The sequence below is a fragment of the Oncorhynchus keta genome, chromosome 28 (assembly GCF_023373465.1).
Source record: "Oncorhynchus keta strain PuntledgeMale-10-30-2019 chromosome 28, Oket_V2, whole genome shotgun sequence".
NCBI lineage: Eukaryota > Metazoa > Chordata > Actinopteri > Salmoniformes > Salmonidae > Oncorhynchus > Oncorhynchus keta.
Genome location: NC_068448.1, coordinates 26,606,330 through 26,623,828, shown reverse-complemented (window position 1 = coordinate 26,623,828; position 17,499 = coordinate 26,606,330). Strand labels below are relative to the sequence as shown.

The 17,499-nt window shown below is 41.0% G+C and overlaps 2 protein-coding genes across 3 annotated transcripts in view; one reads left to right on the top strand and one right to left on the bottom strand.

The window, feature by feature from the left end:
* Positions 1-91: 91 nt before the first annotated feature.
* LOC118360928 (UDP-GlcNAc:betaGal beta-1,3-N-acetylglucosaminyltransferase 7-like) lies at positions 92-2,047 on the top strand. Its single transcript, XM_035740502.2, has one exon. It carries the CDS (start codon positions 422-424, stop codon positions 1,664-1,666), a length of 1,245 nt encoding a protein of 414 aa, XP_035596395.1. The 5' UTR covers positions 92-421; the 3' UTR covers positions 1,667-2,047.
* A 312-nt stretch (positions 2,048-2,359) lies between these two features.
* Positions 2,360-17,499, bottom strand: part of LOC118360925 (centrosomal protein of 104 kDa-like) — a 41,017-nt gene continuing 25,877 nt past the window's right edge. For both annotated transcript variants that reach the window (XM_035740500.2, XM_035740499.2), the window contains 3 exons: positions 17,250-17,317; positions 6,422-6,509; positions 2,360-4,141 (listed from right to left, as the gene is read on the bottom strand). In XM_035740500.2, coding sequence (XP_035596393.2) covers positions 3,996-4,141; positions 6,422-6,509; positions 17,250-17,317 — 302 coding nt within the window. In that variant the 3' untranslated portion in view covers positions 2,360-3,995. The remainder of the gene's footprint in view (positions 4,142-6,421; positions 6,510-17,249; positions 17,318-17,499) is intronic.

Genomic DNA, 17,499 nt, shown 5'->3' with positions numbered 1-17,499 from the left:
AATATAGACATCTGTGATTGGTTCGGACCGGATCAAAAATTAACAATCGGTGGCTGGTCCAAACCACACCAAAAAAATACCAAACAAAGAAGGCCGGTCTGGACAGGACCCCCACAAAATATGTACAAAAGAAGTCGGTCCATGCTTCGTGGGAACTGAGTAAGTGGATAAGTTTGTAGGCAACAGTCACTTTTCAAGACCAGTCCACAATCTCATCGATAACGTTGTTTTGTTGTATGATATAACAGAGATTACTTTCCAAGAAATATAGATTAGTCTTTTTGTACGCTAAAGGAATAGCATGGTGGCAGTGAATAGACTCACTAAGATGTAGCCAAAATGAATGATGAGATGCTTTAACAATAAGGGTACATATTCAATTTAAGGATTTCTTATTCATTACACGTTTTGCGCCATAGATATGGATATTTTTTTCAGAAGAAAGAGGGCATTGAAAACTCTCCTCAGCTTGTCTCTAGTTTTTGCGTCTTTATTGATGATCCAAAAGTTCAAGCTTGTGGATAACAGCATCAAGGATGATATGGAGGTTAAACGCAAGGAAGAAGCCGGTTGGTGTGGACCTGACTGTGATTTCTACAAAGGAAAAGGCCTATTGAAAAGCAGTTTGGGAAACTACTCGCCTGTTCTTGGTGATGATTTGGATGCGCCACGGGTGAAGGTGTCCGACGCTACTCCAGCTACTTGGGATGTACACGTTATGAACTGCAGTGAAGATTCAGCCGTGAGGAAAAATGATTGGTTTCGACGTTTGGATCCGAGGTTCCACCAATTTGTGCTACACAGACATTGTCGGTATTTCCCAATGTTAATAAATCACCCGGATAAATGCAGGAATGGAGACGTACACTTGCTCATGGTTGTAAAATCCGTTATAGAGCAGCATGATAGGCGAGAGGCCGTGCGTAATACCTGGGGTAGGGAACAGGAAATTGATGGTAAGAGAATAAAAACGCTGTTTCTTCTAGGAAGCCCTACAAATGGTAAAGACACGAAAAACCTTCAAAAGTTGATTGAGTATGAGGACATTATATATGGAGACATTCTTCAATGGGATTTTATGGACACATTTTTCAACCTCACCTTGAAAGAGGTAAATTTTCTGAAATGGTTTGATATTCACTGCTCCAGTGCCAAGTTTATATTCAAAGGGGATGACGACGTTTTCGTGAATACAAAGAACTTACTGGAACTTATTGGTTTCAAGACTGAGGACCGCAAAGTGCTGAACTTATTTGTTGGGGACACCATATCCAAAGCCATCCCCATCAGAAACCATCAAAGTAAATACTACATCCCCAAAGAGCTGTTTGACAAACCGTACCCACCTTATGTTGGTGGTGGTGGGTTTTTAATGTCCTCACAATTAGCTCATAGACTGTTTGTGGTTTCAGAGGACTTGGAGCTCTATCCCATTGATGATGTGTTTTTGGGAATGTGCCTCCAGAAGCTACACTTGACTCCAGAGATGCACATAGGTTTCAGGACCTTTGGCATCATGAAACGCAGAGTGAGTCCAATGAACAGAGAACCTTGCTTTTTCAAAAAACTCATCGTAGTCCATAAATTGAGTCCTCAGGAGCTATTCAGGATGTGGAGTGTAGTGGAAAATAAGGAGCTGGTCTGTGCCAAAAACACTGCACCATGATTGTCAAGCTAAAGCTCAGTGTGACAAAGGTTATGCAACAAATATTGTTAAATTGTTAATTGTAATATGTGTATGTAGGCCTAGTAGGACACACTGATAAACTAAAACATCCAACACTAAAATATCCAACACTAAAATATCCAACTAACAAAGACAATGTGAAAAGAATGACATTCTTTAATTCTCACTGACCTGTTTAATGTTTCACTTTTGTAATGTTTATTGTAATGTCAATAGGTAGGAAAACCAAATTAGTAAGTGTACATGACTTATGTCTATACAAAATTAACCACTTTTTCAGCAAACTGTAAATATATGGCAGTATTGAACACTGAAAAGCCTTTTTCATGCCAGTTTAGTGCCTTTGATTTTTGAGATTATGGATGTTTTAGTAACTAAAAAGGTTACATGAAAATATAATTTGGTAAATGTTTGCCATAGATTCTAGAACAAATATTTAATGACATTTTAAGAGTCACAACTAGTTTTTGTGTTGATGTTTGTAACGGATTCATTAAATATGTATTGTTATACCAGTGTTTTAATGTGTCTGACTGCTGGGTAAGAGTTGAGGGCTGCTGGGTGGATAACAGATACTGTAATTGTTGGTGTAAAATATTGCAACAGTTGTCTATGAAATACATATTTGGCATCTCAAACTCACCAGAGTAAGAGACAAATGAATCTATACAGTGCTGTTAACTTCATTTAATCAAACATTGAAACATCTATCTCTGCACAGAATGGTTGTAAATCAAATATGTACAGTCAATACTGATTGATATGTACTGAAAATCCACAAGGAAAATATATACATCAGTGGAGGCTGCTGAGAGGAGGACGGCTTGTAATAATGGCTGGAACGGGGCAAATAGAATGGCATCAAATACATGTAAACCATGCGTTTGATGTATTTGATACCATTCCACTGATTCCGCTCCATCCATTACCACGAGCCTGTCCTCCCCAATTAAGGTGCCACCAGCCTCCTGTAATATACACCTGTCATTTCCTAAATATTAAAAAGCTGAAAGAGACAAAAAGATTGGGATGTAAGAAAATGTCAAATTGTCCTATAATTTGATCAAGTTTGGTAATTCAAGCAGATAACAATGAAACACACCATATAACATATGAAGCAGTAAAATAGTAAAATAGTATTGTCTGCGTCTGCTAAGTGAACCCTTTATATTAGTTCCAGTCCACATTGTACTGATGTAGGGTGTACCTTGGAGTTAATTATGACTTGTAGATTTAGGTCAAGATTCACACATTTGGTATAAAATCCCTCTGATTTAGGCTACCTATACGAAATGCAGCAGCATGTTAAGTAACATATGGGAAAAAATGCAACCCTATAAAAGGGTGCATCTTACCATATCTAGAAAGTATTACAGTGAACTAAGTGCCTAAGAGGTTTCATCAAGTGGGACCATTCTGAAATCTTAGATGTTTGGGAAAATTACCACTAATGTACATTACTCCTAAAGAAAAAAAGAGAATGTTTGTTCTCATTTATTTTCTATTTCAATTAGCAATTAATAATTCCTATTTTACCTTAAATGGCTTTTTGGCTAGGCCATATATCTGTGCTTAGTGTTGATTGTCTAAACAGTCAAAATATATATTTAAAAAAACAGATTGAAACAATAAATAGTGTGACAATGTAAAAAAAAAAGACAAATTCCATTGCCAAGCAAAAGGTGCTATATAATAACTAAGTAGGGAAATTAATTACAGTAAGAAACAGACATTTACACAACTACTGTATCAATGTAAAACATATTTGATTAGATTACAAGCCACACAGAGAGACGTAAAGAGAAATGTAAACAGATGCCCTGCATAAAGCTGGTTGTAGCTATACTCAGGCTGTTATTGGATTTGGAGTAATCAATAAACAGCTTAGAATAGTATTGTTACTATATTATAATACCTTAGTATGTAGTATACTAATATATAATAAATTGCAATATCGTTCAGTATCCCTCCCTTTTGATTTTAGCCAGATTTTGGTCCCTGTTCTGACAGACTCAGTTGCAAGGGAGATTAATCCAGTCCTCCCTAGTCAGGGTGTCAACATGAAACTGTAGCCCAAAACTGACAAATGTTCTTCCCTCATTTCCTCTCCCATTGGTGTAAGGCGACTACATAGGTTGGGATAAAGCCATATGATTGAAACCTATCATGTCATTTTAGATCAGTGATTGTAAAGGAATGTATTTTATACTGTTGGGACGGTACCATGGTTCTTCCTCATTCCAAGCATTTGGACAATCTAGGGTGCTCTTGTGTGAGAAGACTGGGGCAGGGACGGTTGGGTGTGGGTTCACCGTTTGACTGGGGTGAGGCGGCTGGTGTGGGTTCGGCTGGCTCTGGGTGCCAAGGCCGGAATCCTGCTCCCTTTGCCCATTGCCCTGCCCCTACTTCCCACTGACCACACCTGCTTAAGCTTAGCCACACTGCCAGGCTTCCCTGAACACAGGAGAAAAAGAAGAGAATGACTTCCTCCACCATTAGGAAGTACTGAGTGTTATTCTAAAATACCCCCCCCCCAACCAACCACACGGGCACATGAACAAATGCACACACATAATATCCCATAATGACAAATTGAAAACAGGTTTGTAGAAATGTTTGTAAATTTAATACAAATAAAACAGAAATATGTTATTTAATGTAGTATTCAGACCCCTTGCTATGAAACTTGAAATTGAGCTCAGGTGCATCCTGTTTTCATTGATCATCCTTGAGATGTTTGTACAACTTGATTGGAGTCCACCTGTGGTAAATAAAATTGATTGGACGTGATTTGGAAAGAAAACACCTGTCTATATAAGGTTCCACAGTTGACAGTGCATGTCAGAGAAAAAACCAAGCCATGAGTTCGAAGGAAGTATCCGTAGAGCGCCGAGACAGGATTGTGTCGAGGCACAGATCTGGGCAAGAGTACCAAAAAAACAATTTCTGCAGCATTAAAGGTCCCCAAGAATACGGTGGCCTACATCATTCTTAAATGGAAGAAGTTTGGAACCACCAAGACTCTTCCTCGAGCTGGCCGCCCGGCAAAAGTGAGCAATTGGGGTGAGAAGGGATGGTCACTGACAGAGTTCCAGAGTTCCTCTGTGGAAATGGTTGTCCTTCTGGAAGGTTCTCCCATCTCTGCAGCACTCCACCAATCAGGCGTTTATGGTAGAGTGATCAGACGGAAGCCACTCCTCAGTAAAAGGCACATGACAGCCCGCTTGGAGTTTGCAAAAAGGCACCTAAAGGACTCTGACTGAGAAACATGATTCTCTGGTCTGATGAAACCAAGATTGAACTCTTTGTCCTGAATGCAAAGTGTCTCATCTGGAGGAAACCTGGCATCATCCTTACGGTGAAGCATGGTGGTAGCAGCATCATGCTGTGGGGATGTTTTTCAGCGGCAGGAAGACTAGTCATGATCGAGGAAAAGATGAACGGAGCAAAGTACAGAGAGATCCTTGATGAAAACCTACAAGTCTCTGCATGTCCCAGCCAGAGCCCGGACTTGAACCCGATCAAACATCTCTGGAGACCTGAAAATAGCTGTGCAGCGACGCTCCCCATCCAACCTGACAGAGCTTGAGAGGATCTGCAGAGAATGGGAGAAACTCCCCAAATACAGGTGTGCCAAGCTTGTAGCATCCTACCCAAGAAGACTTGAGGTTGTAATTGCTGCCAAAATGTGCTACAAAGTACTGAGTAAAGGGTCTGAATACTTATGTACATTGTTTTATACATTTGCAAACCTTTCTGAAAACCTGTTTTTGTTTTGTCATTATGGGGTATTGTGTGTAGATTGAGGGAAACAAATTAATCAATTTTAGAATAAGGCTGTAACGTAACAAAATGTGGAAAAAGTCAAGGGGTCTGAATTCTTTTCGAATGCACTGTAGGTCTAAAAAGGGCCTAAAATTGCCACTTTTCATCATGATTTTAAAAAATAAATAAAAATACAAATGTAAAAGCATGCCAAACATCTTTCCTCCCAATTAAGTTTCTATGTGAGAATTGCCAGAACAATCTGATAGCAAAAAAAAATTCAGTCTGGAATTGCCTTGTGTGTACTGTATACAGGTAACCTGCAAGGCAAGAAGGTTGTACAGTGTTTGAATGCTGTGTGTGTGTGTACACGTTTGCAGAATGTGCATCAGAGGAGATTGGTGGCACCTTAATTGGGGAGGACGGGCTCAAGGTAATGGTTGGAGTGGAATAGTATCAAAATACAGCAAACGCTTGATGCCATTCCATTTACTCCATTCCAGTCATTATTATGAGCCGTCCTCCCCTCAGCAGCCTCCACTGACTGGCATGCATGTATGCGCAAACAAAGGACAGAGGAAAAAACATGAACGTTCCTGTGATGGCAAAGGTCAGGAAATGACAAATACAAACAAAAAAATACACTTTCAGTGAAAGGGTATAAACAGAGAAAATTCGTAACCAATGAACTATAACTTGAGCACATACTGTACTGATCATTTACATGCACTAATTGGTTTTGCATTTTGAAAGCATTACTGCCTTTTTCTGTTATGAATTCACAAGAATGCAAAACACATTATTTACTATACAACAAATTGACATTTCAATGCATCTCTCAGCATGAGACTGGAACACAGCTCTATATTTGACCAATATGCAGCATGGGTCCTTTCCATGGGTCTAACACTACCCCCCGCAGGCTTGGGTGGAAGAGCGGGGGGTTAAGTGGGTGTATGAATGACTTACCTTGTGCCAGCTGGGCTCTCTGCAATACCGCAGTCCTCCGTGAGTTCTGTTTACAGCCCTCTCGGCCCATGAGGTGTGCCTTCCAGGCCTGAAGGACAAAGAGCAAGTCAGTCTGCTGCTGGCCTATAAAATTGACTCTCTCCCTCTTACTCCATGCATGCCTTTGCTTTGCAGCAGCACTGTGGGCCGGTGTCAGAGCCTGGCTAATGGCCGACTTGGCACAGGGGGTTCTCTGGCACACCAGGCAAGGGTTTGGGCCGCAGAGGTTCAACTGCTACTGAAAGTTTTCCTTGTCGAAGGTAAGAAGGAGAAGTGCGAGGGAGAATGAATGCGGCAGCGCTGCTTGAGGGCTTCCTGAAAATGTGCCTCCTCAGTTCATCTTAAGAAGGACACTGCATGTGTGTTTTTATGAATTTAAAAAGGCAAGTCAGTTAAGAACACATTTTTATTTACAATGACGGCCTACCAAAAGCCAAAAGGCCTCCTGCGGGGATGGGGGATTAAAAATAAAAATGTAGGACAAAACATACATCACAAGAAGAGAGACCCCACAACACTACATAAAGAGAGACCTAAGACAACACAGCATGGCAGCAACACATGACAACACAGCATGGTAGCAACACAACATGACAACAATACAGTAGCAACACAACATGGCAGCAGCACAAAGCATGATACAAACATTATTTGGCACAGACAACAGCTCCGAAGTCGCTGAAAGACATTTTCAATCTTTGCCTGACTGACACACAAACAGGTTTCGGATGTTATATACGGAAGAGTTACACTGTCAAATTTCCCCCAAAAGGAGGCTTAGTGTCGACATGCATTGACAATGCAGCTCAAATAGAGCATTTACATTCTATTCTAATATTTCTATTTACAGTGGCAAGAAAAAGTATGTGAACCCTGGATTTCTGCATAATTCGGTCATGAAATTTGATTCCTCTAGGTCACAACAATAGACAAAGTCTGCTTAAACTAATAACACAAGAAAACGTATAATTTTATGTCTTTATTGAACACACCGTGTAAACATTCACAGTGCAGGGTGGGAAAAATGTGAACCCTTGGATTTAATAACTGGTTGACCCTCCTTTGGTAGCAATAACCTCAACAAAATGTTTTCTGTAGTTGCGGATCAGACCTGCACAACAGTCAGGAGGAATTTTGAACCATTCCTCTTTACAAAACTGTTTCAGTTCAGCAATATTCTTGGGATGTCTGGTGTGAACTGTTCTCTTGAGGTCATGCCACAGCATCTCAATCGGGTTGAGGTCAGGACTTCTGTTGAAGCCATTCTGTTGTTGGTTTACTTCTGTGTTTTGGGTCGTTGTCCTGTTGCGTCGCCCAACTTCTGTTGAGCTTAAATTGGCAGACAGATAGCCTAACATTCTCCTGCAAAATGTCTTGATAAACTTGGGAATTCATTTGTCCATTGATGATAGCAAGCTGTCCAGGCCCTGAGAGAGCAAAGCAGCCCCAAACCATGATGCTCCCTCCACCATACTTTACAGTTGGGATGAAGTTTTGATGTTGGTGTGTTGTGCCTTCTTTTCTCCACACATAGTGTTGTGTTCCTTCCAAACAACTAAACTTTAGTTTCATCTGTCCACAAAATATTTTGCCAGTAGTGCTGTGGAACATCCAGGTGCACTTTTGCAAATTTCAGACGTGCAGCAATGTTGTTTTTTGGGACTGCAGTGGCTTCTTCCATGGTGTCCTATGAACACCATTCTCGTTTAGTGTTTTATGTATCGTAGACTCATCAACAGAGATGTTAGCATGTTCCAGAGATTTCTTTAAGTCTTTAGTTGTCACTCTAGGATTCTTCTTAACCTCATTGAGCATACTGCGCTGTGCTCTTGCAGTAATCTTTGCAGGACGGCCACTCCTAGGAAGAGTAGCAACAGTGCTGAACTTTCTCCATTTATAGACAATTTGGCTTACCCTGGACTGCTGAACATCAAGGCTTTTAGAGATACTTTTGTAACCATTTCCAGCTTTATGCAAGTCAACAATTCTTAGGTCTTCTGAGATCTCTTTTGTTCGAGGCATGGTTCACATCAGGCAATGCTTCTTGTAAAGGCAAGGCAGCTTGTAAGGCAAGGCAAGGCAGCTCTAACCGACATCTCCAATCTCGTCTTATTGATTGGACTCCAGGTTACCAGACTCCTGACTCCAAATAGCTTTTGGAGAAGTCATAAGCCTCGGGGTTCACCTACTTTTCCCAACCTACACTGAATGTTTAAATGATGTATTCAATAGACAAGAAAAATACAATAAGTTGTGTTTTAAAAGTTTAAGCACACTATGTTTGTCTATTGTTGTGACTTAGATGAAGATCAGATCAAATTTGATGACCAATTTACACAGAAATCCAGGTAATTCCAAAGGGCTCACATACCTTTTCTTGCCACTGTAGAATACTCATCATCCTTAAAAGGTTTTTTTGCCAGGTTTTTGTTTCTACCTGGTAGTTAATTGCACTTACCTGGTATCCCAGTTCTGAATTAGTCCCTTATTAGAAGGAGAGGATGAAAACCAGAAGTGTTTCGGCCCTCCAGGACTGATACTTAACAGCCCTGATAAAGAACATATTTCTTACTATTTAAAAGGGGTAATCTGCAATTGCTATATACATTTTGGACCTTTTAATATCATGATATATACTTAGGCCCATAATTATTTGCACCCTTGATAAAGATGAGCAAAAACGACCAAAATAAATAATAAAAATACTGAGCTATATTGTATGCTCCAAAAGTTGTAAATTACATTATTTTATACTGTTGGTTTTGTGGTAAATTAACAATTTCTTTGTGGCTTTTGATTAGTGCATATGGTTAGTGTCTTTCTGGAAGATCCACTTGCGTCCAAGTGTCAGCCTCCTGGCAGAGACAACCAGGTTTTTGGCTAAAATGTCCTGGTCCTTGGTAAAGTCCAGTGGAAGCAAACTAGCCCCACAACATCAAAGATCCACCACCATATTTTACCATAGGTATGAGGTATTATATTTCTGCATATGCTTCAGTTCTTCAACACCAAACCCTCCACTGGTGTGGTGGCCAAATAATCTCTATTTGCATGTCATCTGACCATACCACCTCCTGGAGTACATTTTAGTCATTTAGCAGACACTCTTATCCAGAATGATTTACAGTTAGTGCATTCATATAGCTAGGTGGAACAACTGCATAACACAGTCATTAACATAACACAGTATCTTACAAATCCTGGCCACAGACTGAGTAATTTAAATGAATTGGTTTATGAACATTGAGAACCTAATTCTCGTGACAGAGCGTGTGAAAAAAAAGTCAAGTGTGAATGTTAGTTCACCAAAGGCAATTGGGTGATAATTTGAATAAGAGGTAGGGTTTCAAATGTTTCCGGAAGATGGGCAGAAACTCTGCTATCTAGGTGGAAGCTAGGTCCACCATTGGGGTACTAGGACGGAGAAGCTTGGACTGGGCTGAGCGGGAGCGGCCTTCCCGTAGGGGTGGGAGAGCCAAGAGACCAGAGGTGGCAGAACGGAGTGCTCAGGTTGGGGTGTAGGGTTTGAGCATAGCTTGAAAGTAGGGAAGGGCAGTTCCTCTTGCTACTCCGTAGGCAAGTACCATGGTCTTGTAGTGGCTGCGAGCTTCGACTGGAAGCCAGTGGAGTGTTCGGGAGCAGGGTGACATGGGAGAAATTGGGAAGGTTGAACACCAGGCGGGCTGCAACGTTCTGGATAAGATGTAGGTGCTTGATAACACAAGCGTGAAGCCCAGCCAGAGTTGCAGTAGTCCAGACGGGAGATGACAAGTGCCTGGAATAGGACCTGCACCGCTTCCTGTGTGAGGTAGGATTGTACTCTACAGATGTTGTAGCATGAACCTGCAGGACAGAGTCACTGCTTTGATGTTTGCAGAGAACGACAGGGTGTCCAGAGTCACGCCAAGGGTCACCGGGAGGGAGAAACCATGGAGTTGTCAACCGTGATGGAGAGGTCTTGGAGCGGGTCGACCTTCCCCGGGAGGAAGAGCAGCTCCATCCTGTCGAGGTTGAGCTTGAGCTGGTGGGCCGATATCCAAGCGGAGATGCGTGTCGCCACCTGGGTGTCAGAAGGGGGGAAAGGAGAAAAGTAGTTGAGTGTCATCTGCATAGCAATGATAGGATAGACCATGTGAGGATGTGACAGAGCAGAACGACTTGGTGTATAGAGAGAAGAGGGCGTAGATCTGAGCCCTGGGGGACACCAGTAGTGAGAGTAAGTAGTGCTGACACAGATCCTTTCCACGTCACCTGGTAGGACTGGCCTGTTAGGTAGGATGCAATCCTAGAGTGTGCAGACCCTGAGACGCCCATAGCCCAAAGAGGGTGGAGAGGAGGGTCTGATGGTTCACGGTGTTGATGACATCGGATTGATCTAGTAGGATGCGAGCAGAGGAGATAGAGTCACCTTTGGCAGTGTGGAGAGCCTCCGTGACACAGAGAAGAACAGTCTCGGTTAAGTGACCCGTCTTGAAGCCTGACAGGTTAGGTTTAAGAAGATCATTCTGAGAGAGATAGCAAGAGAGTTGGTCAAAAACAGCACGCTGAAGTGTCTGTAATTTTTGACGTGAGAGGAGTCGAGTGAGAGAGGAGGGGAGTGAAGAATGGGAGGTCTTCAGAGCTGGTCAGGAGAAGGGGATGGGGTTGAGCAGGCAGGTTGTCGAGTGGCCTGACCCCACTAGTCACTGGCTTTCATCTGGAGAGAGGTGAGAAAGAGGTCCAGGCGGAGGGTAGTTGTTTGACTGGGACCAGTGGAATGAATAAGCTGAGTGAATGAGGAGCGGATGTCGTTAACCTTTTTTTCTCCAAAGTGGTTGACAAAGTCATCCGCAGAGAGGGAGAATGTGGAAAAAAAGTTTCATAGGGTTAGAGGCAGAAGCTTGACATTTAGAGTGCCAGAAAATGGTGGGAGTGCTACCCGCAGACCTAAACAGCATTGGCACTTGGATTGGAACCAGTGCTATGGTCAGATGACATGAAAATAGACCTCTTTGGCCACGCACACTAGTGGTGGGTAAGACATTGAGAAACAAAAGCATGAGCAGAAAAGTTATCATTGAGTACAGCGCAGAAGACTAATTTACGTTGTACGCTGTAACATATGGACAAAGTTGAATAGTATTGTATTGTAACATGTCAGCCTTGTTTTGAGCCATTTCATCAGAAGGATGAAAGGTTTGAGGTGGTTAGAGGTTTGAGGTGCTGCCAGTGTTTCTTTTGCCCCGTGGACACAAGAGCATTTCATTACTTTAGTCAGGGATGGGCAACTCCAGTCCTCGGGGGCCTGGATTGGTGCCACACTTTTGCCCCAGCCTCAGTTAACACACCGGACTCCAATAATCAACTAATCATGGTATTCAGTTTAATCAAGTGTGTTAGCTTTAAGGCTGGGGGAAAGGAGCGACACCAATCAGGCCCCAGAGGACTGGAGTTGCCCCTCCCTGACTTAAGTGGCCAGGCAACATGGAAAGCCCAAGTATCAAACAATGGAATTAAGTAAAGGAAGAAGATGCTTTGCCGTGAGCTAAGCTGTATGATTGATTAGGGAAAAAAATAGAAATGAACATCGGAGAAAGAAACTGAAAGGCGATTACATCTTTAACAGTTAGATTTTTTTCCAAAATGCCATGCCCAAAAGAAAATCATAACGCAAGAAAAGTTGTCACATTTTATTTTCCTTTGGATTAACAACATTTATATTTTGAAGTGAGGGCTTTGGAGTCCACTGACTTTAAAGACAGACAATGTTTTCCACACAGCTGTTTGGTCCTTAAGCCTAACATTAACAGCACTCTGGGTGGTGGCAGATTGACAGAGCGAGGAAAAGAGAGAGGCACGGTACAACTGTGTTTGTGCTAGTGAATGCCTTTACAAGTCTTAAACCACCTTTATATCTATCTACTTAGTATTTTAGCCTTCGGTCTCATTCACCTTAAAGTGGAACTGACAGCATTTTAGCAACATGAAATCTTATTAAAATCTGTTAATATACACCCCCAGAAAGAATTACACTTTAAAAAATTCTAAAATCTGACAAACGAGCACTTAGATATGGTCATTTTAAAGTTTTCATAAATTATTAAAATGTTTGGGAATTACGTATACTAAAGCATTTATGACAATTCTATAGCAATATAGAGTGGGAAAGCAGCTGTGTGTTTGTACAATTAGACACTGCAGTAAATAAAATTGAATAAAAACATTTGTCTTGTCCAGGACCGAGTCTACGCAGACATGTGCACCATAGCCAATCAGAGGTACAGTATGCCTATATGCAAACAAGGGCCTGCCATCATTCACTTTGAACTGGACTGTATTTACAGGCAGTTGCAACAGCGCAACTTTAGATCATTAGAACGCATTTCGGCAAAAGCCTCTCATATTTCTGCAAATATGTACCTAAATACCACGGGAGTCCTCTTACATTTTGGGAACGTTACAGTTCTATTTATCATACAATCATAAAAAGGTTGGCTATCTTTCCCTATATGCATCTCAACAACAACAAGATCAATAACTAATGCAAGCCAGAGAAAGATGAGCTAAACTCTAACAAAGGAACATTAGATAAACCCTCTCAAACTTTTTCAGCTGGTTGGCAGTTAAAATTGCACTGATAAACGATGGGGAATAGCCTGCTCGTCCTTCTGCAGCTTGCCTGCCATTGCATGCGTTGTCCCAACCAAGCACCCAAGCTAACTGGCTAAAGTTGGCTAGCTTGCTACATCCATACACAAATGAGAGAACACCTCACTAACCTGGTTAGGCTGTTTACATGTTATATAGATCGTTCATGAGCAAAGTTCCCTCTAAACTACACGCAGCTCCCCTGGAACTGTCGCACAGACTAAATATTAGCCCGCGCAGAGAAGCAAGAGATTGAACTTCACTCAACTTTCTAGTTTTCCCCTTTAATTAACACTATCAATGTTTCCCTCTACTGTGGGAATTGCCAATATTAGCCACTTCCATTGCAACATACAAAAGGAAATATGCAAGAGATTCTTGTAGGCGGAACACAACGGAGTAGAATTCTATTGCATTGACAGGCACAACTCAGCCCATACTCTACAGACCAGATCGGTGCGGCATAACCAATCAGAGCTGCAGTATCCCTATATGTGACCTGATTCAGGAAATTAGGCGTATGTCGCAATTCACGACTTCACAGGAGAGCTGTTTGAACGTCATTGTTTTATATCAAAATGAGCTTTCTTGGCAGAAATGCCTTCTTGAACATGTGAACTTTCATGTACCTTAATAACAAACTTGTATGCCATCTGTAAATACGAATAAAATTGTTAAATTATGAGTCTTGTTGGTTAAAACCACAGAAAAAAAGTCACTTCCCACTAGCCATGAGTGGCTGGACATGCTGAGAGAGGAGAGAGGATTGGTCTGCCATATAGAAGGCCTATTTGAGCTGGTCAGTCTGTGTTGGTAATTCTGTCGAACACGGCTCTTTTTTTAAATGCATTGTGTAGTGGAGTTGCATAGCTAAGTGTTACTCTCCACTGTCTGAAGGATCAAGTTTTGAAATCAGTGGAATTAGAGTATGATAGCTAAAGAGATGGAGAAAACACCTGTCTCTGGATTACATCTTCAAACAAGAGCAACTGTGGCATGACATCCATGACAGGGAGACATGTCCATGATGATGTATACAGGTAAGATAGCTAGCTACATTTTCAGATATTACACGTTTCTAATTTTGACAGAAAGTGGTTTCATTTCAAGCTAAAGTGTATTGTTAGCTATCTAGCTAACGTTAGCTGGCTGGCTCTGTAGCGGACGTTGTTATTTGTATCCCAGAGTTGTTTGCTTTGCTAGTTAGAGGAAAGAAGCAACATTTTTGCCAGCAGAGCTGGTTAGGCTGTTTTCATGTTATCCTAGGGAAAGAAATCATCGGCCAGAGCTTCAAGTGTGCGCTTTGAAAGCTCAGAGGGCGAAACAAGATGAGTGGGCTAAAGCTTAAGAGGGTGTGAACGATGCTGAATGGGTTTAAACAAAGTGGAGCTCTTTACTAGATACCAAAACATTTCAAAGGCCATTTTCTCAAAGGTGAGTGAACAAGTTTATCAACTTTCAAAGCAGAATTACTTTCCCATTGCTCCTCAAAAATGCAGTATGGTATATAATTGTGTAGCTCCGAGTCTCTACTTTTATCCAATGTCAAAACACAATTTCGCTACATAAGACCAAATCCAAGTGGTGAGTTACATATGCAAATAGACCATTGCCATATATGGACCTGTGCCATTCACTTTGAACTGGACTGTGTTTAGAGCATGAGTGGTCGCGAGTAGATGCGCTTGATTTGCGATCAAAGCGAGAGCTGGATATAGCCACATGTGCACATTTGTTAATATTTTTTGCCCTGCATAATTTTTCCAAAAGTCTCATGGAATGTAGGTCTACATTAAACACCACCCATTGGCTGCCACTGTAGGCTGGATGACAGCTATTTTCATGTTAAAATGTTATGGGATACATTTTCTCCATTGTTTTTGATGTTAGGCCACTGATAGGCCTACATTATAATCAAATAGCCACAGCAGCCTACTTGGCCACTGTTATAATTGTAATTAAAGCGGTTACAGCCTCAGTGTTCACAATAAACGCGCAACAGAAGTTGCACAATGTGGCACAAATTCAGCAGGTGTTTCGTGTTCTTAAATTCAGTTATTCTGCGCTCTGACACACTCACACAAGAGTGCTCTGAAATCGGAGTAGGTAGCTAAGTGAATTCACGAACGCAAGAGATATGGTAACATAGCTAGCAAAGCAATTCAATTTCAAACTAAATGACACGTGCATCTCTGCCCTAGCTGTGTAGCCACCAAAAAACGATACAAGGGGAAAAAGTCAGGCACTCAACCACTCCTCCAATGACATGACGTCCTCCTAGCAGTTAGCTAGCTAGTGTTTGTAGCTTGCTACATAAATAGATACACTAGCATATTAGCCACGTTATGACTGATTTGTGATCATTGCCCTCACTAGTTTGGTTCTATTGACATGCCCCGCCTTACATTCGTCAGTTCTTGTCCAAAATAATGAGTCATTGACACTGAAACTGTGCATCCCGAATAGAGGCAGCAAACAATGTACCAGGCCAGCTGTGAATTACAACCTGATAGCAATATTTTTTGGACTAAGAAGAAATGTATTGGTGAGTTATATTAATCACGCATTGAACCGAATCCATCTATTCTGCCATCATGGAATGTTGGGTAAAATAGTACCTATATTAAGTATGTTTTGTTGTTGTTGCATAAACTGGGAATTTGATATTTTTTACTGATATGATTGTATGTTTGTTTCATATCTGCAAAGAAGTTAAAATGCTGTCCGTTCCACTTTAAACACGTGTCACGTTTTCCCCCCTAATCTCAAAAGGCGACACAAGCTAAACTAAGGCGAGGTTTGAATCCAATCAAATTTTGTCGGCTACGCGCCATTTAAAGCTAATTTTAGAATGAGCCCACATAATGCAGTTTGCCGTGAATGTGGTTTTAGCGAAGACGGAAACATTCCTTTTGAAAGGTGCATAGCCGACAAAGCACGATCGGATTAAATCCCAGCCTAAACAATATGCACCTGCCTTAGTTGAAACTGCTACATTTGATAAACTAAATTTTTGAAATAATGCAGGCATATTTTGTGTTTTGACAAGAAGTACTGTTGAAATCACCGTTTTTTTTTCTGGATCAAAAAGGGGCATAGGTGGTGGGCGTGGCATAGAGTGTGGCAATGGGAGTGGTTGGCCTGTCGGAACTGCTTGATTTTAGCAATACTTTTTTTTCAGTTTTAAAGCACGCTTCCTGTAAATTCTACACATTTTGCAATGTAGCTGAGAGAAAATGTTGCAGTTTTAAAGTGAATTTCTTGCAATTCTATGCATTTTGCCATGCTTAATGAGGTGTTCTTTTGCTAACAAATTATAACAAAATCAATACTGCTAAATTAATTATTTTGGAAATGTTCTATTCTCCCTGACAGTCTAGCTTTTATTTTGGTGATTATTAGTTCTCAAAGATACTATAAAACAAAATAAATCCTTTTTATCTTTTCTACATACGTTATATCTGGTTTTAGTAATTTAAGTTTACACTTAATTTGTTTTTCCTTCCCAAAAAATAATTACACACACACAAACAGTTGAAGTCAGAAGTTTACATACACTTAGGTTGGAGTCATTAAAACTTGTTTTTCAACCACTCCACAAAAACTATAGTTTTGGCAAGTCAGTTAGGACATCTACTTTGTGCGTGACACAAGTAACTTTTCCAACAATTGTTTACAGACAGAGTATTTCACTTAGAATTCACTGTATCACAATTCCAGTGGGTCAGAAGTTTACATACACTAAGTTGTGCCTTTTTGCAAATAAATTCAGTAAAAATCCTACAATGTGATTTTCTGGATTGTTTTTTTCTCATTTTGTCTGTCATAGTTGAAGTGTACCTATGATGAAAAGTACAGGCCTCTCATTTTTTTAAGTGGGAGAACTTGCACAATTGGTGGCTGACTAAATACTTTTTTGCCCCACTGTGTATGTGTGTGTGTGTGTGTATACACACACACACACACACACACACACACACACACACACACACACACACACACATACACATATATATTTTTTTTTTTACTGTTTGAGCTTAGTCATCCCCAAAAAATGCATAGGTGGCCCGAGTCTGACAGTGACTGGCTACAGTGAAAAGGACCACGGCCAGTATTTGCGGTCCTTTATTATATAATCTGTGGGAGTGCAACAGAATCTCACCTCTTCTCCAGACATGAAGTTGTTGTGACACAAAGGACAGTGGTTGGAGCCTTTGACTGAGCCAGGAGCTGAAAACAAAGAGAAACATGAGTAGCACAACCCTGCACAGAACCCCAAAATGCCCACCAGTTGCATGTATTTATGAATGCCAAGAGAAGCCAGGCTTCCCCCCAAAAATGGACCAATAATTTAGTATAAAACTATTTAATCTGTGTTTTTATCATTTCCCTTCAATTCGCAATTGACAGCA

Bases quoted from the DNA above. Each gene is read 5' to 3' on its own strand.
- LOC118360928 (XM_035740502.2), top strand. From the start codon at position 422: ATGGATATTTTTTTCAGAAGAAAGAGGGCATTGAAAACTCTCCTCAGC.